This window comes from Pan troglodytes, chromosome 5 (assembly GCF_028858775.2).
Source record: "Pan troglodytes isolate AG18354 chromosome 5, NHGRI_mPanTro3-v2.0_pri, whole genome shotgun sequence".
Lineage (NCBI taxonomy): Eukaryota > Metazoa > Chordata > Mammalia > Primates > Hominidae > Pan > Pan troglodytes.
This window is the reverse complement of record NC_072403.2, coordinates 74669311-74688306: the sequence shown is the minus strand read 5'-3', so window position 1 is coordinate 74688306 and position 18996 is coordinate 74669311. Positions and strand designations below refer to the sequence as shown.

The 18996-nt window shown below is 34.8% G+C and overlaps 1 protein-coding gene across 1 annotated transcript; it reads left to right on the top strand.

Annotated features, from left to right (window-relative positions):
- The first annotated feature begins 1297 nt into the window (after positions 1-1297).
- Positions 1298-2367, top strand: LOC129144434 (alcohol dehydrogenase class-3-like). Its single transcript, XM_054687014.2, has one exon. It carries the CDS (start codon positions 1306-1308, stop codon positions 2323-2325), a length of 1020 nt encoding a protein of 339 aa, XP_054542989.1. The 5' UTR covers positions 1298-1305; the 3' UTR covers positions 2326-2367.
- The last annotated feature ends 16629 nt before the right edge of the window (positions 2368-18996 follow it).

The window sequence follows — 18996 nt, the reverse complement described above, 5'->3', positions numbered from 1 at the left end:
TTTTACATATTCTCAAATTACTTTAATATACAACTTAATAGAAGACTGCTGGATCTTCATATCTGAGAAAGCATTCAATCTGGTGTAAAATCACTTTAAGTGTCCAGTGGAAAACTGCACTATAGATCTGTGACAGACAGAAACAAAAAAAAAGAGAACATCTTAGTATTACGAAGATATCTGATCTCACAGACCCACAGAATAGGTTTTGAGGACTCACTGGAATCCTTGCATCACACTTTGAAAAAATGCTACTAAAGAGAAATAGTTGGAACCAAAAAATGGCCTATGTTGAAATTATCTAAATAAAAGGAAAGCAAGTCACCATGACTGTGATTTTTCTTCTCTGAGAAAAACAGGTGGTAGCATTCCAGGACTTTTCTGTAGTTCAGCTAAAGACAGGGTCCTTGTCACACGGCCACGAGAAATTAGGCTTGCAGACAATTTGAAGGGTAAGGCAGGGTTTTATTGGGTGAAAAGGAAGAAAAGAGGAAACAGAGACTGTTACTAAAGCCAGAGTATGTGTTTCTCTGCCAGTGGGTTTCGAGCCTCACAGATTGAATTCCAAGTTCCACCCAAGAAAAGGAGGGGCCGGGATCCTCCCCACTGCAAAGGATGTAAAGTTCTGTGGCTCCACCCCTATGTGAACTCTTCCCAGGGCGCAGGCTGGTTGGGGTTTCTCTGGGAACCTCTTCCCACCTGGCTGTCTCAGTAGGAGAGAGAGAGAGACAGAGAAACCATGAGGCACTATACTAATGGTATAGTTTATAGATCGTAAAATTCACCGGGCAATCTGTGATCTTCTGAGCAAGGTCCAGACAAAGTGAAGAGCCGAAACAAATCGAGATTTTAAAATATATGAATTTATTAATATTGTCCTACTTTTCTGTGCCTCCACATTTTGTAGGAGGTATACTGATGATCATCTACATATGTAGAAAGTCCTATGGAATCTACAAAAAAGTTATTAAAACGATTGCGTTTTGCAAAGTTGCAGTCAATTGGGTCAATATGAAAATTCAATTGTATTTCTATACGTTAGAAATTAAGAATCAAATTGAAAATTTTAAATGTATGGTATTATAAAGCATTCAAATAATTAGGGACAAATCTGAGGAAAGATGTGCATTCTCTGTGTACTGAAACACTAGAATATTGCTGAAACTAATGTTAAATGATTTAAATATATGGGGATAGATACTGTGTTTATTGTTTGGGAGATTCAATAATGTTAAGAATTCAGTTCTCTGAAAATTGGTCTCTGTATTCAACACAATCTGAAAATAAGTTTCAGAATCCGTGGACATGGCGAACCAGGTTATGAAGTGCAAGGCTGCAGTTGCTTGGGAGGCTGGAAAGCCTCTCTCCATAGAGGAGATAGAGGTGGCACCCCCAAAGGCTCATGAAGTTCGAATCCAGATCATTGCCACTGCGGTTTGCCACACCGACGCCTATACCCTGAGGGGAGCTGATCCTGAGGGTTGTTTTCCAGTGATCTTGGGACATGAAGGTGCTGGAATTGAGGAAAGTGTTGGCGAGGGAGATACTAAGCTGAAGGCGGGTGACACTGTCATCCCACTTTACATCCCACAGTATGGAGAATGCAAATTTTGTCTAAATCCTAAAACTAACCTTTGCCAGAAGATAAGAGTCACTCAAGGGAAAGATTTAATGCCAGATGGTACCAGCAGATTTACTTGCAAAGGAAAGACAATTTTGCATTACATGGGAACCAGCACATTTTCTGAATACACAGTTGTAGCTGATATCTCTGTTGCTAAAATAGATCCTTTAGCACCTTTGGATAAACTCTGCCTTCTAGGTTGTGGCATTTCAGCTGGTGATGGTGCTGCTGTGAACACTGCCAAGGTGGAGCCTGGCTCTGTTTGTGCCGTCTTTGGTCTGGGAGGAGTTGGATTGGCAGTTATCATGGGCTGTAAAGTGGCTGGTGCATCCCGGACCATTGGTGTGGACATCAATAAAGATAAATTTGCAAGGGCCAAAGAGTTTGGAGCCACTGAATGTATTAACCCTCAGGGTTTTAGTAAACCCATCCAGGAAGGGCTCATTGAAATGACTGATGGAGGAGTGGACTATTCCTTTGAATGTATTGGTAATGTGAAGGTCATGAGAGCAGCACTTGAGGCTTATCACAAGGGCTGGGGAATCAGCGTGGTGGTTGGAGTAGCTGCTTCAGGTGAAGAAATTGCCACTCGTCCATTCCAGCTGGTAACAGGTCGCACATGGAAAGGAACTGCCTTTGGAGGATGGAAGAGTGTAGAAAGTGTCCCAAAGTTGGTGTCTGAATATATGTCCAAAAAATAAAAGTTGATGAATTTGTGACTCACAATCTGTCTTTTGATGAAATTAACAAAGCCTTTCAACTGATGCATTCTGGAAAGAGCATTCGAACTGTTGTAAAGATTTAATTCAAAAGAGAAAAATAATGTCCAACCTGTCGTGATGTGATGGGAACAGCTTAACAGGCAGGGAGAAGCGCCTCCAAACTCACAGCCTCGTAGAGCTTCGCAGCTACCCCAGAGAATAGTGTTATGTGTGTAATTCATGAATCTCTATAATCAACGACAAGGATAATTCAGTCATGGATCTGTTTTCTGGACGCTCCTCCACATAAATAATTGCTAGCTTATTAAGGAATATTTTAACATAATAAAAGTAATTTCTACATTTGTGTAGAAATTGTCTTTGTTTTATGCTGTAATCATTGTCATGGTTTGTCCGCCCATTATCTTCATTCTGTAAGGGAAATGTAAAGGAAGCGGGCAGTGGTGGGTGTCTGAAACCTCAGAAACATTCGTTGAACTTTTAAGGGTCTCAGTCCCGTTGATTAAAGAACAGATCCTAGCCATCAGTGACAAAGTTAATCAGGAGCCAAGTCTGCTTCTGTGATATTATCTTGAAGGGAGGTACTGTGCCTTGTTCGTGCCTGTACCCCAAATTCCTAGTATGGCATCTGCCCCTCAGGGGGCACTAAAATGTATTATTGAAACAGCATTCTGGACTTAAATAGGTGTATGTGTGTGTTGGTTGTGGCTGTACTATTTCTAGTATAGTGAATTACATACTGAATATCCAAGTTCTCAGCACCTACTTTTGTCAAATCTTAATATTTTGCCACTTCCACATCACATTGCCATTCCTCCCCTCCAGAGGTAACAATTATCCAAAATTTGATGTTTGTCATTCCTGTGTTGTTGTACTTTCACTGTGTATAACCTAAACCATCTACTCTTTAGTACTGTTTTATATATTTTTAAGCCTTATACTTTCTCATTCTACAGCTTTTCTTTTTTCACTCATTATTGTATAATTATATGTGAAGCTTTCATTCATTAATTTTAGTACTGTGTAGCAGTATTCAATTACGCGAACTATCTTAATTCATCAGTTCTCCAGTTGAAGGCATGAAGTTGTTGCCAGTTTCTGTATTACAACACTGTAGTGGAACATTCTTCTGCATTGGGCTCACTGCATTAGTTACTTAAGATGTGTATCACAGAATAAACACATTTAGCCTTATAGACATTGCCAAATTTATCTTCAAAGTAAATGTGAGTTTTTGTGAATTACGTGAGTATGGAATGGTGTTTTATTATGAGTTTAGTTTGCATTTTCCACAATTACTCATTAAATCCTTCATTCTAATGGACATTCTATTGTGAAGAACCTGTTCATATCCTGTGCCCACCTTTGTATTGAATTATTTCTCTTTCTCTGAATAATTTTTAGGAGTTCTTTTATTCTAGACATAAATCTTTTGTCAGTTTTATATGTTGCAAATATCTTCTAGTCTATCTTGTGACTTTTCTTTTTACTTTACGGTATTTTGTTGAATAAAGTTTTAATGTAGTCAAATAAAGAAAATAAGTTTCAGCAGTTTTTTTTTGTAGAAATTGACAAGCTGATTCAAATATTGATATGGAAATGCAAGGACTAAGAATACCAAAACAACTTTGAAAATGAACAACAAATTTAAATGACTTATGCTTTCTAATTCCAAGAAAACTTAGTTTCAATAAAACTACACTAATTAAGACTGTGATATTTACATAAAGATTAGATTAATAACCAGCAGAGCAGAATTGAGAGTCCAGGAATAGACCCAAAAATGTATGGTCAATTGCTTCTATGGGGTTTATAAAGAATAGCACTCCTGACCTGGAATAATTTATTTTCACCTCATCATGATTAGCAACCCATACCACAAGAACTCACACTCTGATGTCTGAAGAAATTTATATTGAGTTCAGACCAGAAAAAGCCATTCATCTTTTCTCTATTTCTCTTGAAGCACTCTTCTTAGAAATGCAGTCTCCAGGTAACAAGTCTGATGGCTCTGAAATGTCCATACTGGAGAGGCCATACCTCGGTGCTTCCGGTGCTTCTGTAAATAGCACCAGCTGAGCTCTCAGCTGACAGCCAATATAAACAGTCAGGCAAGTGTGAGAGCCATCTTGGATGCCCTAACCTGTTGAATTTTCACCATAGCTGACATCTGACTTTAAATTGTGTAAGAGACTTTGAGAACTTCCAGTCAATCTCACTAAATCCTTGTCCCACAAAATGATGAACAAAATAAGATGCTCGTTTTAAACATCTAAGCTTTAATGTAATTTGCAATCTAGCAAAAGGTAACTGGAACATAGCCTTACCATAACATGCTCCAGAATTATCCTAATATGTAATCATCATCTGCCTTCTATTTTACTTATTTCCCCTTTAAAATTGGAATTTTTATAGCTCTATCTATCATTTGTCGATTAACTGTCTTCTCTACCATTCATTTTTCTGTCTTCCAAATATCTTATGCCTATATGTTTTTTAAGTACCATGTAGATAAGTTATTTTCAAGGTATGCCTTTCTCTTGTTTGGTACATGTATCAGGTTACTATGGAACAGTCTTTAAAATTCCTGGAAGCTCTTTTGCCTAGTTTAGAAGGTCTACAAGTTAACCCCCACTACATCTTTCAAAAATATTTTTAAAGAACTTATAGCCACTCCCTTGATTTAATTTTATCTCATAATTTCTTACTTTAAGGATATTTGCTTTTGAAAGAATGGAGATGAAAAAGTTTTTAATCTCCATGTAGACAAACTCTGGATCTTCTATATTTCCTCTAAATTCTGCTTGCAGACTGTTTTCTTCCACTCATGTCTTTCTTCCCATACAATGTTTCAATATTTTGCTGAGAAATAGCCTTAACAATGTCTACACATCCATTAGATTTTTTCCATCTTCCATGTTACCAATAGGGTACAATTTTCTAATTGTTTTGCTATTTCATATGAGACACCATATTTTAAGCCTGTTTAGATGTTTCCTCACTACTTTTTCATGTTTACTAACAAAGTTCTCATCATTTTTCAGTCTTCTTAGAGTTTCCACTTTGTTTTTTCATCCTGTTCAAGCCACCATGTCAAATCATATGCCATTATGTTTTAGAATTTTTGGTTATGTTGTACCCAACTTCCAATTTCTGTATCAGTTAACTTATCCTGCAAAACAAGATATTCTAACTTTAAGCAAGTTAAAGCATACAAATTTATTATTTCTTCATGATTCTGTATATTGTTCTGGCAGTTTTTCAGTTCTGGTCCAGGTCAGCTGAAGCTGGAGGGTCTAAGGTACCTCAATGTCTGTGGAGGTTAGGAGCTGTAATGTCTGAGAAGACTAAGGGCCCCTCTCATTCTTCTAGCCCAGTCTTGTTCATGTGATGAATGAAGAGTTTTCATTATCAACAGAAGCCAAGTACCAGTGCAAAGGAACATTTCAAGTCCCTGTGTGCATCATATTTGCTATCTCTCATTGCCAAAATCAAGACAAAGGCCAATGCCATGAAGAATGACTCTGAAACATCCATGCTGGAGAGGACATACCTAGGTGCTGCCATAGACAACACCAGCTGAACTCTCAGCTGACAGCCAACATAAACAGCCCAATGTAAACATGAAGAATGGCATTGGCCTTTGAAGACCAGTGGTGATGAAGAATCAGACTTCTCTTTAAATGGAAAGTCAGTCAAAGTCATATTATATAGAAGCTCTATTGAGTAAACACGTCCCACCCCAAATGCATATGTTGAAACCTAATTCCCAGTATGAGGTACTAGGGGGAGTGAGGCCTTTGGGAGTAGATTGGGTCATGAGGGCTTTTATTAATGGGATTAGTGCCCTTTACAAAAGTAATCTCAGAAAGCTCATTTACTCCTTCCTTGTGTGAGGACACAAAGAAAAGACAGCCATCAGTATACCAGAAAATGGTCCACAAAGACTCCAAATCTGCCAGCATCTTGTTCTTGAGACTTCCTCAACTCCATTACTATGAGAAACAAATTTCTGTTGTTTGTAATCCATTTGGTTTGTGGTGTTCTGTCATTGCAGCCTGAATGAACTATAAAAAGGGTCATAGAGAGAGGCATGAACAAATTGATAGTCACTACTGAAATAATGTAATAGTTGAAATAGTTAGATCATATTAAATTGGGTCATGTTTGGACATTTATATAGATGAGAATAAACTTGTTTGCTGAGCAGCTAATAAATCAAATGCAGTGGACCACTATTAAAGGGTTTGCAAAGACTATGCACTTCTTTTTAAAAGAATTCCAGAAGCCATTTATGCATTTAATGTGACACAAATTTTAAATTTTATTGACCTAACTGCAGATGAATAGGTAAGTTTAAATATAGGTGTAACCAATCATATTTTCTTGCTCTACAATTTGTGAGACACACAGAGAACTAATATAAACTAAGTTAGATCAATGTTAGATAGATAAATAAAGGTTATAGAATTGCATCTGCCTTTTTTCTTCACTTCTTGATTTGCTACTGATCAATATTTTATATTTCTTTGAAAAACTCCAGTGTTCTTTCATAAATTTGCCCTCAACTTAATGTATATGTGTATGTTCAGGTGATTAGAATGGTTTGCAATATTGTTCTGAAGCTTACAGTCAAGAATATTGTTCAAGGCAATGACTTCAGTTAGGATCCAGAGAGTGGTATATCTGATTCTGAAACCTGTACCCTCTCCACTGAATCATGCTGCCTCATCGTTTTGTAATGGCTTTTAGGGGAATTGAACTTACTCTGCTCTGCCTTTCTCCTAGACTTTGTTTCTGAGGAGAGAGATGCAAGCAGAATTACGGAAGACTGTTAGGGCAGATAAACTGATTGTAATATTTGATAAAGAAACGATGGATCAGAATTTATGGTCTTGCTCTTACAAGTTTGCTACTACCTATTTTTTTTTTGAATCTTTGCTTTCTAACAAGTAGCCTCTACTATGACACCCACAACTTTGTTTCTTTCTATACAAAGACTCCTCATCATACTTATTAAAGTTTGTTTTATTAGTATTATTATGCTTTAAAGTTATGCAGTTCTTTTTTCTTTCCCTGTAAGTTGCTACATTCTATGAAAGTCCAAGAAGGAAATATACTGGGAAAGCTTGTTAAGGGAATAAGAGAATAGCCATTTAAATTCAATTAGCTGATGATAGTATCTAGAAAGTTTACTGGGTATACTTTTCAAAGATATTTGACCAGGAACCAGTTTTCAAAGATACAAAAATTCTAGTTATCTTTAGAAAACACCAGGGCAGCTAACCCAGGGTGGGATACAGTGTTACTGCTACAACTTTACCAGGCCACAGGTAATACAATAAAAATTAAATCTCTTTCCCTGAAAATGGATACAATTTGCAAAAGTTCTTACTCAACTCTTTATATACAACATATATTAATTAACATTTTCTTTCATTAAGAAGAAAGTAAAGGCCTCAACATAATACAATAGCAATTAATTCTAGCAATGAAAATGTTTAAATTCATGACTCTACCCTGTTTTTATAATCTTTAGAGTATTGTCATACAGAATATTTTTCAGCCTGAAAATATTACTGAATGAGTGTTTCAGCCATGGGATGATGTATTGAACTCATTTCTGCAGACTTAACAACAACCCCTAGCACTGAGAGTTGTATATCTCATCAAGAATCCCCTTTCAACAATCCCATGTATCACTTGCTCCAATTATCATAATCGATAATGTCATAAAGTTAATAATTCCAAAAGTCAAGATGGCTTTTTGACATATCAATGTCCAAAACATATCAATAGCTCAACAGTAAATATTTATTGAATATGTACTCTATGTTAGAAGAGTACATCAGCATTATCTAAGATAAATACTGTAAAAAACAAAAACAGGGTGTGGTATAAAATACACACGTTTGAAACTACCCCAGACCTACTAGGCAAACTTGTGGAATCAAATCCCAGGATAGCTTTCAATCTTTGTCTTCTGAATTCAGAAAATTTACTGCATTTTTCTCTCCTTCATTCGTGAAATAGGGATAGAAGCAATCCTTCTCCTCATATGAGTTGTAAAGCTCACAGTGTAGAAGTCAAAGGTTAGCTTTGTTACTATCATGTTCTTCAAAGCCATCATCATGATCATCATCACTATCTTATGTTTCACAAGTACTGGAAATCTTAATATCACTTTGCTTCTAACAAATTCTTTTCTCTTTATTTTTACACAAATTAAAATGAAGCATTTTCTTTTTAAAAACCAATTCATTACATTGCATGGATGTCTATTTCTATTACAAATATCAACATATATATCAGAAACAATCCATTCAAATAACACAGTAATACATGAAGGAAGTATAGTCCTTAGAACATAGAAAACTCTGGAAGAAATTACTGAGATATTATTTGTACTTAAAAACATATAAATCAAATTTCTGAAAGGCATAGATAATATTGAAATTTATTATTTAATATTTGTAAAAACTTAAACTCATACATTTTGGTAAAACTACATATATTTTTTATGAATAATACAGGAATCTATGTGGAAATTTCCATATCTACTTCCTCAGATTCCCTGTGAGGCAAGAATCAGTACACTATTAAACAATTCATTCACTCAAACTAATGAACCTTCATTTCTCAGGACAATTGGAACACTGTCAGGTGGCTTATTTTAAAATAATCGTAAAAGTATTCAGTAGGTTTAGAAATAATTAAAATGACTGTATTGTTCCTGTGTTACAGTATAATGAGTTGTTAGAGGTGCCCAGAGGATTAGAGATTGATATTGGAAGACTTTAATTAGTTTTTTTCAAATTGGAAAAAATGTACATGTATAAAAATTTATTTTTCTGTTAAAATATTGTTTGTGATGTATAGCTTATAACGTATTTCAATACAATTATTTGAGATTATGAAAAATTAAAGATCTTACCTTATATTAAATTATAAAAACTCCTTTCTCAAATTATTTTGTGTATGAAATACTATATACAGAATTAATTTGAATCAATTTAGTACACTAATGATGTCATTTTGATTTTGAAATAGTTTTCTTCTTATTGCTCTGAATCAAATAAATTCAATATTGAGTACGCCATTAAATGCAATAAACCCAACATGAACTCCTTCTAAATATTTGGGAATGGATTTCACATAAATTTATTATATAAATGATGAGGTCTTTGTGAATCAGGAATTGTTCCTGACGCCGTATACCACCATGCAGAAGACATATAACAGATGATTACAGAAACATGTAATGGAGGACATCAGGCAGGATATAGGAAAATATAGCAGGGATATCTTAGTTGTCAGGTGATACAAGAATTGTAGTGATACTACAGAATTTAAATTTTTAAGAATGTTTAATAAAACAATGATTCTGAATATTCTTTTTAAAACTTCTTTATTTTAAAATAATGTTAAAGTTACAGAATACTAGAAATGGTAAGAGAGTTTCAAATATGTTTCACTCAGCTTTCCTTAATGTTAAAATTTTACATAACTATAATAATATATATAACTATAATAAGCGAAATGAAGAAAGTAACATTGGTACAATTCTATCAACTGAACTGCGGAGTTTATTCAGATTTACCAGTTTTTCACTAATGGATATTTCCAGGATTCAAGCCAGGATTCTGCACTGCATTTAGTTGTCATGTCTCCTTAGTTTCCTTCGGTTGGTAAGAGTTACTCAGTCTTACCTTACATTTCATGAGGAAACATTTTTCAATAATGTTCAGGTGGTTTTTAGATTGTTCCTTAAATTGAGTTTCTTTGAATTTCTCATGATTACACAGAAGATAAGGATTTGGAGGAAGGATATTAGAGAGGTGATATGCCGTCCTCATCACATATTGAGGACACGTGATGTCAATATGTGTTATTACAGGTGATGCCGATCTTGATCACTTGATTATGGCAGTATCTACCAATGTTCTGCAGTGTAAATTTACTACTTTCCCCTTTTCATACTCAATTCATTAGAGGTGAATTTCTATATTCAACCCACACTCAGGAAGGGACTTCAGCTCCATCTCTTGGAGGGAGAATAATCTGAGAAGTTTGCACGTATGTTAAAATCGCCATAGTAATTACAGACTATATCCGAATGTATGCTGTAGGTTATGCAAATATTTTGTTTCTCTTTAGAATTTTAGTCAGTAATTTTAGAAGTCATCAGTGGATCTTGCCTATTGCAATTATTGCTGTAATTCTACAATCCTGATCTATTTCTCTCAATACTTACACATTCATGTATTGAATTTTTTTCTGTAAAGAAGAGTTGTCCCTTCTCCACCACTTATTTATTTACTCATGGATATTTATTTTATTTCTTGGATTATAATGAATACCATTTTTGAACATGATTTTATACACTTTTATATTATTTGTATTTGCTTTCTTTGGACAGCAAGATTGGTTATATTCCATTACTATTTCTGAAAATACTTCTTATATGCACTTTTAATTAGCTTTTTTCTGCTGTTATCCAATTAGTAACAAATACTGAAAGAAAACTGCAATTAATTTTTCAAAGGAACTATAAATATGTAATTGCTGTTTATTATATCCATTAAGGTTAATACATATGCTAAAAGTATATATAAAACATTCATAATCAAATAATCAAATATCAGTCTCACTATTTTCTTTAAAAATCAATCTTCAAATATTGGGGTATCTTTCTCCTTTAAAAACTTCAGCTAATAGAATTTTAATGGAATATCTTATCATATAATAGTCCTGATATTGATCACTTAAAATCTAATAAAATGGAAAATTTTTAAATCTAGAATAAATTTTGGTATTTGTTACTTTGCATTGTAATTTTAACTTGCTGTTTTGTCTAATATATCCATTCAATCCTGAGGTAATATTAGTTGTTAAATAAATGAAAGTTGGTAAAAAGTTAGATAATCACTCAAAAATAAGGAGAATGTGTATTGAAATGCAGGATGGTATACAGCATGTTCTAGTGACATTTATTACTCTTGCAGCTAAAAGTGAGTTCTGGCTCATGTAATTCAAAACATTTATGGCACATTCTTTCATTCCCCATCCTGCCACATCACACTCTCCCCTACTTCCTCCTAAAATTCTTCAGTGTCTATGGCCAATATTGTAGTAGAGATTGACAAACAAAAAGTGAATACATGGATAAATGACTATTCCTTCTCCTTTTCCAGAATTATTTCAAAATATCATATCTAATAATTGAAAAGAAGATTTGGAACCTATAAGGAGTAGAATATAGCATTCTGAAAGAAAATATCAAATATTTATTTTCCTTGAAAGCTTGATAACGTCTTTGTGTTTACAAACTAAGGTAAGTTTGGGTAGAACAGTTCACTGAGGATTATATCTTACTCATTTCATAATATCAAGTACGGTGAAAATTTGAAATGAATGTGTATATCATTTACAACATTGCAGCCTTTAATGTTTTAAATTAGTGTCAAAATTACAGACAATGAACATGCATATTGTCTCTTCCAACAGGTTATCTCTTGAAAAGGCTTTCTAAAGCTTAAAATACTTTGGACTTGGAGTTTTTATATTAGAGTTTTATGACTTGGATTTTTGGGGGCTTGGTTGTCATTCTATATGAAAGATACCTATTCTGAATCCAGCACTCACAGATAGGCTGTCTGTTCCCCAGAGTTAGGAAGCCCTAGTCCAGCGTGTGGTTAGAGCTTATCAGTTTTATTACTATGTCCTATGGGAAAATGTACATTTTCTTATTTATAGGAAAGACAGTAAAATGCACTTGATTTTAGAGAAATCAGTTCTCATATAGATAAACATGTACAGATAAGCTTCTCTCTCAGGCATAATTTGTCTAAAATAATAACCACAACATTTGTGTAAAAATTTTTTGTAACAGCTTTCATGAATCATCCAGTAATACTTTGTTTTGTGAGCCCCCAGCTAAATTGGGGTTCTGGTATCCAAGCAGCTAGCAACCCTTCCCTAAGGAAAATGAAAAGAGACTCGATGTGAGTGCTTACAGTGTGCCTTTCACAGGGTACTGCTTTGATCTGCCACCCAGCCTAACATGCAGTTATACAACCCATGACCAGGGGACCCCTCACATGGCAAACTTGTTTATCCTGGCAGATGCCCTTGTGGCTCTTGTCTGACCCATGTTCAGCTTATGTCTGCCTGACCATTGCTCTGAAGCTGAGAGCCTGATGCTGTGTTACTCCTAGCATCCTGGCGATATCTCAGCCTGGGGCATCCCCTAGTTCTTTAGATGGATGCCACAGATTCGATGCACCAGCACAATAGGAAACAAGTTCAAAGATTTTACTTTCAGATTCTGGGCAAGGAGGGTCCAGTGAGTCAGGAAGGCAGTACTTGGTATCTAGGTCATATGAGGCAGGAATGAGGAGTCAGTAGGGAGAGAGTAGAGCATGTGGCAATTGGCAGTATAGAGAAGGGAACAGAGTGTGGGTCACTTGAAGAGTCTAGGCAAATGCCTGAATGGTCAGCTTAAAGGAAGCTGTGGGAAAGCAAGGAGCCCAGTCAACTAGACCGGAGAGATACTTGTAAGTTCTTATGTCTGCCCACTGGCTTGAGATATTTGGGTGAGGCATAGAACTAAAAACTGTGTCAAGAGAGACTGAGCTCTGCTTGAGGTACAACAAAGACAAACCTGTTTTCAAAATGAATGCTGAAACAACATAAAATTATAAGAATCTACTACATGCTTGTATCAAATGCATATGAAATTCAAAAAGATATATGTGAAACAAAGTTTACATGAAAGAACAACCAAATTCAAGAGGATCCCATTGATATTTGTCTGTGGATGATATTTGCTTGAACGTATACATGACTAGTGGTAATTTATTTGGCTTGAAGTACTTTTAAGTACTCCAAAACTTAAAGAAAGAAAGAAACCCCTTAAAATGGGAGAAAATTAGAAGTTCAATTTCCATTACATTTTAGACAGTATGGTAAAATAATACACTATTAAATTATTAAATTTTGAGGTAAATTATTTAAATATTTCTGAAATAATTTTAAATCTATAGAGTTTTAAAAATTGTCTTTGACCATGTACTCCTTGAAAACTAATAAAAGTTATAGGCTCCTTCTCCAAAAAAAATGCTGTTCATAACCGGATATTCACACACAATAACATGTACAATTTTAGACATTAGCTCATCCTTTGAACCCCACTCATGGAATCATAGCTTTTCGTATCTTCTAGATTATACCATTTTGTTTTAAAGGAATGAAGATAACAAAATACTAGAGAAAGTGAGCAGATAATGGGGAAGAAGAAAATAATAAAAGTTTTGACACTAGTGTTTGAAATACCATATTCACAAAAAATATGACTTTACTAGGATTTTGAGACCTACAAAATCCTTTCTTTAATAAAGTCTATACCTAATATTATACCCTGGAAACAAAAGAATGTGAAAAGAAATTGACAGGACACTATCATTGGGAGAGTGTTACATTCCCCAGGTACTTCACTGACATATAATAATGTGAAGTCAATATAAAGTCTTAAAATCAGATGAGAACTGTTGATTTCAAGGAAGGGATGAACTTGACTGAAAAGCTATCACTGAAAACTAAGAAAAAATAATAATAATAAACACTTCAGTCACAAAAGACAGGACAGGAGACAATGTGTTTAATTATTTTCTGAATTGACTCTTTGTCAGTGTTATTAATTCATATGTATCTCTTGATGATCCAAGCTTTTGTATTAATAAAACTATGGATCAATGTATATGCTCTATCTGACATTTAATAATAAGACATAACATAACAAAAATACAAATAATACCTCAATGAGATTTCTTCATTTATCATTTTTTAAAAAAAATTATTAATCTCATAATAATTCATAGTCTTCAAAAGTCCAAAGAAATGTTAATAATGTAGAAACAAAACTAAGTCAGAGTAAAAAGAAAATAATTTATTTCCAGAGAAATAAGCATAAAATAAGCAAAATCACAAAATATCAGTAACAGTAAAATAATTACAAATAAGGTGCTAAGATATTCCTTTTGTATAACAATTCAATTTCAGATGACCTCAATATACATTTTAGTTTGACTCTTCTTAGAATTATAGAGATGTATAAGAGATAAATATGAAAATGATTTACTGCTTTCTCATTCAGGTAAGTATACAAACCAAAGCTTTAGCTCTATAATTTAAATAATTCTAGCTGTGCATTTCTTACTTTCATCTTCTTGAAGATCTAAAAATACACTTTTCACACAGAATTTTTCTTTATGGATTGCCTAGAGAGAGAATCTGTTGATCTCCACAGGCCTATTCCTAGCTACTCTTCCCAAAGTTAAACTGACTTTTAAAGAAAGTAATAGAGTAGCTGTTTGAATGACCTCTTTATTATTTGTTTAAATTTTATTTCTTCCTCATATGTTTGACTAACTTTTACATTTTTATTTTTTCTCCACTGATTGATAGAACCAACTTGATCCCCTCCAGAGGCCACCAAAGCTAATTCCTGACTCAACAGCACCCTGATTTTGCTTTAGTGCTGTCCAATTAGCAGAAAAATCACCAAATTATGATGTATTGAAACACAATTCAGAAAATGACCAATTCACTCAAAGCAGATTTGACAAAAGAAAATTTCCTGAATCAATGATTCTCCAAATAAACATTCACTGAATTATTGAGATATTTTCTAGAGCTTTTGGTTTGCCGTAGCTGCAGCTGCTCTGCAATAGCCTTTGCAAGGTTTATTAGCCCAGCTGGGTTGATTTTCAGATTTGTGTGTTCTACATGTGGGAAAGCTCCAGGTTGATATGTGAAGAGTAGACTTTAAGACACTTGTTTCTGCTCTCTTATTCTTTGCTCTTACACCTTCTCTGCATTAACTTTGCTTGTGCTACACCATCTCTCCAGTGGCCAGGTTTTCCCCTGCTCCCATATGTCTGTATTATCAGGATTCTCCAGAGAAACAGAAATATGTATATATACACATATATGTATGTACACATGAACATATATATAATTTTATATATTATTATATATAATTTTATATGTAATCTTTATAAATAATTTTTACATATTTCCATATATAAATATATAATTATATGTATATGTGTGTGCATATATATATATATATATATATATATATATGAAGTCAAAGAGGCTGAGAAGTCCCAAGATCTGCAGTTGGCAAACTGGAGGCCAGAGAAGGAGTGTCAACAATGTAAGTTCCCATTTGAGTCTGAAGGCAAGAGAAGACCATGGTCTTAACTGGAAGTTGGTCAGGCAGAAAGTAAATTTCCATTACTCAACATTTTGTTCTATCAGGCCTTTAACAGATTGAATGGGGCCCACTCACATAGGAAGGAAGCAATCTTCTTTATTCAGTCTGCAATTTAAACATTAATCTCATCCAGAAACACCCTCATAGACACACTGAGAATATTTCCCCAAATATCTGGGCACCTCGTGGTCGAGTCACATAGACACATAGAATTAACCATCACAATGTCTTTCTGCTCCTGCCTCCAAGCTTTAATACACTGAACAGAAACTGAACGAGGATAGAAAATTTGTTGGGAGAGTGAGTAACCTTGAAAAGTAAAGAATATTTAAGATCATATAGGCTTTTCTGTAAGATTCTTTCATGTTCTTTCCTCACAGCATCAGAGGAAGAATATTTAAGATGATATAGGCTTTTCTCTAAGATTCTTTCATGTTCTTTCCTCATAGCATCAGAGGTTACAAAAATCTGACAATTAGCCTTCTGAATCTAGAAATAAGTCATCAGTAGAAAGAAGTGCCTCTCTACATCTTGGGGAGAAGGGTTTATTTCAGTCTACTTTGGAAGCAGAAGTTATTAAACATAATGAATGCTTAAGAAAGTTCTCTGGAACATTGCAAAGAAATAAAAGAATATAGGCTGGTCACAGTGGCTCAATGCCTGTAATCCCAGCACTTTGGGAGGCCAAGGTGGGCAGATCACGAGGTCAGGAGTTCAAGACCAGCCTGCCCAACATAGTGAAACTCCATCTCTACTAAAAATGCAAAAAATTATCCGGGCATGGTGGCAGACACCTGTAATCCCAGCTACTCAGAAGGCTGAGGCAGGAGAATCGCTTGAACCTGGGAGGCGGAGGTTGCAGTGAGCTGAGATCACACCATTGCACTCGAACCCAGGCTATAGTGTGACACTCTGTATAAAAAAAGAAAAGAATAGAATAAAATATCCAATAAGTCCAGAACACCAGCATGATCCTGTTGCCTGCCAAGTAGCTTTTTAAGCCACCTGGCTACATCTTTCTTCAGTACTTCCTTCTTTAGCAAGGACAGCATCCTCACCCCATCTTGTGTAGACAAAAATAAAAATGGTATATGTCAACAGAGGGGTCACTGAAAATTTATTATTTACTAGAAATTTAAATACCATAAGCATTCCCATATACATGATTTTTATTCATGGGTCATCCACAAATCTTGACTCTAAGGATTGCTATATATAACCTAAGCTTAGAATAAAATCAATAAATGTCAGTAGAGTGTTCATCAAACATTTTCTCCATCATTATCAAAATAATTAATTATGGGCCACAACCAAAATATATTTAGAATTATTTGATATCTGACAGAATAATGCCAATGACAAAAATGCAATATGAGCAGGAATTTTATCAAATTTTTATTTTTTATTTTTATTATTTATTTTTATGAGTACATAGTAGGTGTCTATACATATGAGATACATGAGATATTTTGATACAGGCATACAATGTGTAATAATTACATCAGGATAAATGGAGTACCTATCACCTCAAGCATTTATCCTTTCTTTCTGTTAAAGACAATCCAATTATATTCTTAATTATTTAAAAATGTACAATAAACTTAGCCAGGTGTGGTGGTGGGCACCTGTAATCCCAGCTACTTGGGAGGCTGAGGCAGGAGAATCACTGGAACCTGGGAGGCAGAGGTTGCAGTGAGCCGAGATCATGTCATTCCACTCCAGACTGGATGACAAGAGTGAAACTCTGTCTCAAACAAAACGAAATAAAACAAAACAACAACAACAATAAATTACTGTTGATTATAGTCACCCTCTTGTGCTATCAAATACTGTATCGTATTCATTTTATCTAAGTATATTTTTGTATCCATTAACCATTTAACCATCCCCACTTCCCCCCACTCCCACTACGCTTCTCAGCCTCTGGTAACCATCCTACTCTCTATCTCCATGAGTTCAATTGTTCAAATTTTTAGCACCCACAAATAAGTGAGACTATGTGAAGTTCACCTTTCTGTGCCTGGCTTATTTTACTTAACATAATGACCTCTAGCTCCATCCATGTTTTTGCAAATGACTGAATCTCATCCTTTTTAATGGCTGAATAGTACTCTATTGGTATATGTACCACATTTTCCTTATCCATTTGTCTGTTGATGGACTCAGGTTACTTCCAAATCTTGACTATTGTTAACAATGCTGCAGTAAACATGTGAGTTCAGATATCTCTTTAATATACTAGTTTTCTTTGTTTTGAGTATATCCCTAGCAGTAGGATTACTGGATCATATGTGATATGGTTTGATCTGTGTGCCCTACCCAAATCTCTTGTTGAATTTTAATCCTCAATGTTGGAATAGGACCTGGTAGGAGGTGATTGGATCATGGGGACAGTTTCTTATGATTTAGCCTCTTGGTGCAGTTGTGGCAATAGTGAATTCTCATGAGATCTGGTAGTTTAAAAGTGTGTGGCACCTCCCCCTTCTCTCTCTTTCTCCTATTACAGCCATGTGAACTGTCTTGCTCCCCCTTTGCCCTCGGTCATGATTGGGTGCTTTCTGAGGCCTCCCCAGAAACAGAAGCTGCTATGCTTCCTGTACAGCCTGCAAAACTGTGAACCAATTAAATCTCTTTTCTTTATAAATTTCCTAGCCTTGGGTATTTCTTATAGCAAGAATAAACTAATACAATAGGGTAGTTCTATTTTTAGTTTTTTGAGGAATCTCCAAACTCTTCTCTATAGTGGTTGTACTAATTGACATCCCCACCAACAGCGTAAGAGGGTTACTTTTTCTCCACACTCTCTCCAGCATTTGTTATTGCCTGTATTTTGGATAAAAGCCATTTTAACAGGAGTGAGATGATATCTCATTAGTTTTTAGTTATTTTTCTATGATAGTCAATGATGTTGAGCACTTTCTTATACACTTGTTTGCCATCTGTATGTCTTCTTTTGAGAAGTGGCTATTCAGATCATTTGCCCATTTTTAAAGCAGATTATTGGATACTTTCCTATAGAATTGTTTGAGCTCCTCATATATTTTGGATATTAATCCCTTGTCCGATGTATAGTTTGCAAATATTTTCTCCCATTTTGTGGGTTGTTTCTTCTCTTTGCTGAATGATTTCTTTGCTGTGCAGAAGCTTTTTAACTTGATGTGATCCCATTTGTCCATTTTGCTTTGGTTGTCTGTGCTTGTGGGGTATTATCAATAAATTGTTGCCCAATCCAATGTCCTGAAGAGCTTCCCCAATGTTTTCTTGTAGTACTTTCATAGTTTGAGGTCTTATACTTAAGTTTTTAAACCATTTTGATTTGATTTTTTGTATATGGCGAGACGTAGGGGACTAACTTCATTTTTCTGCATATG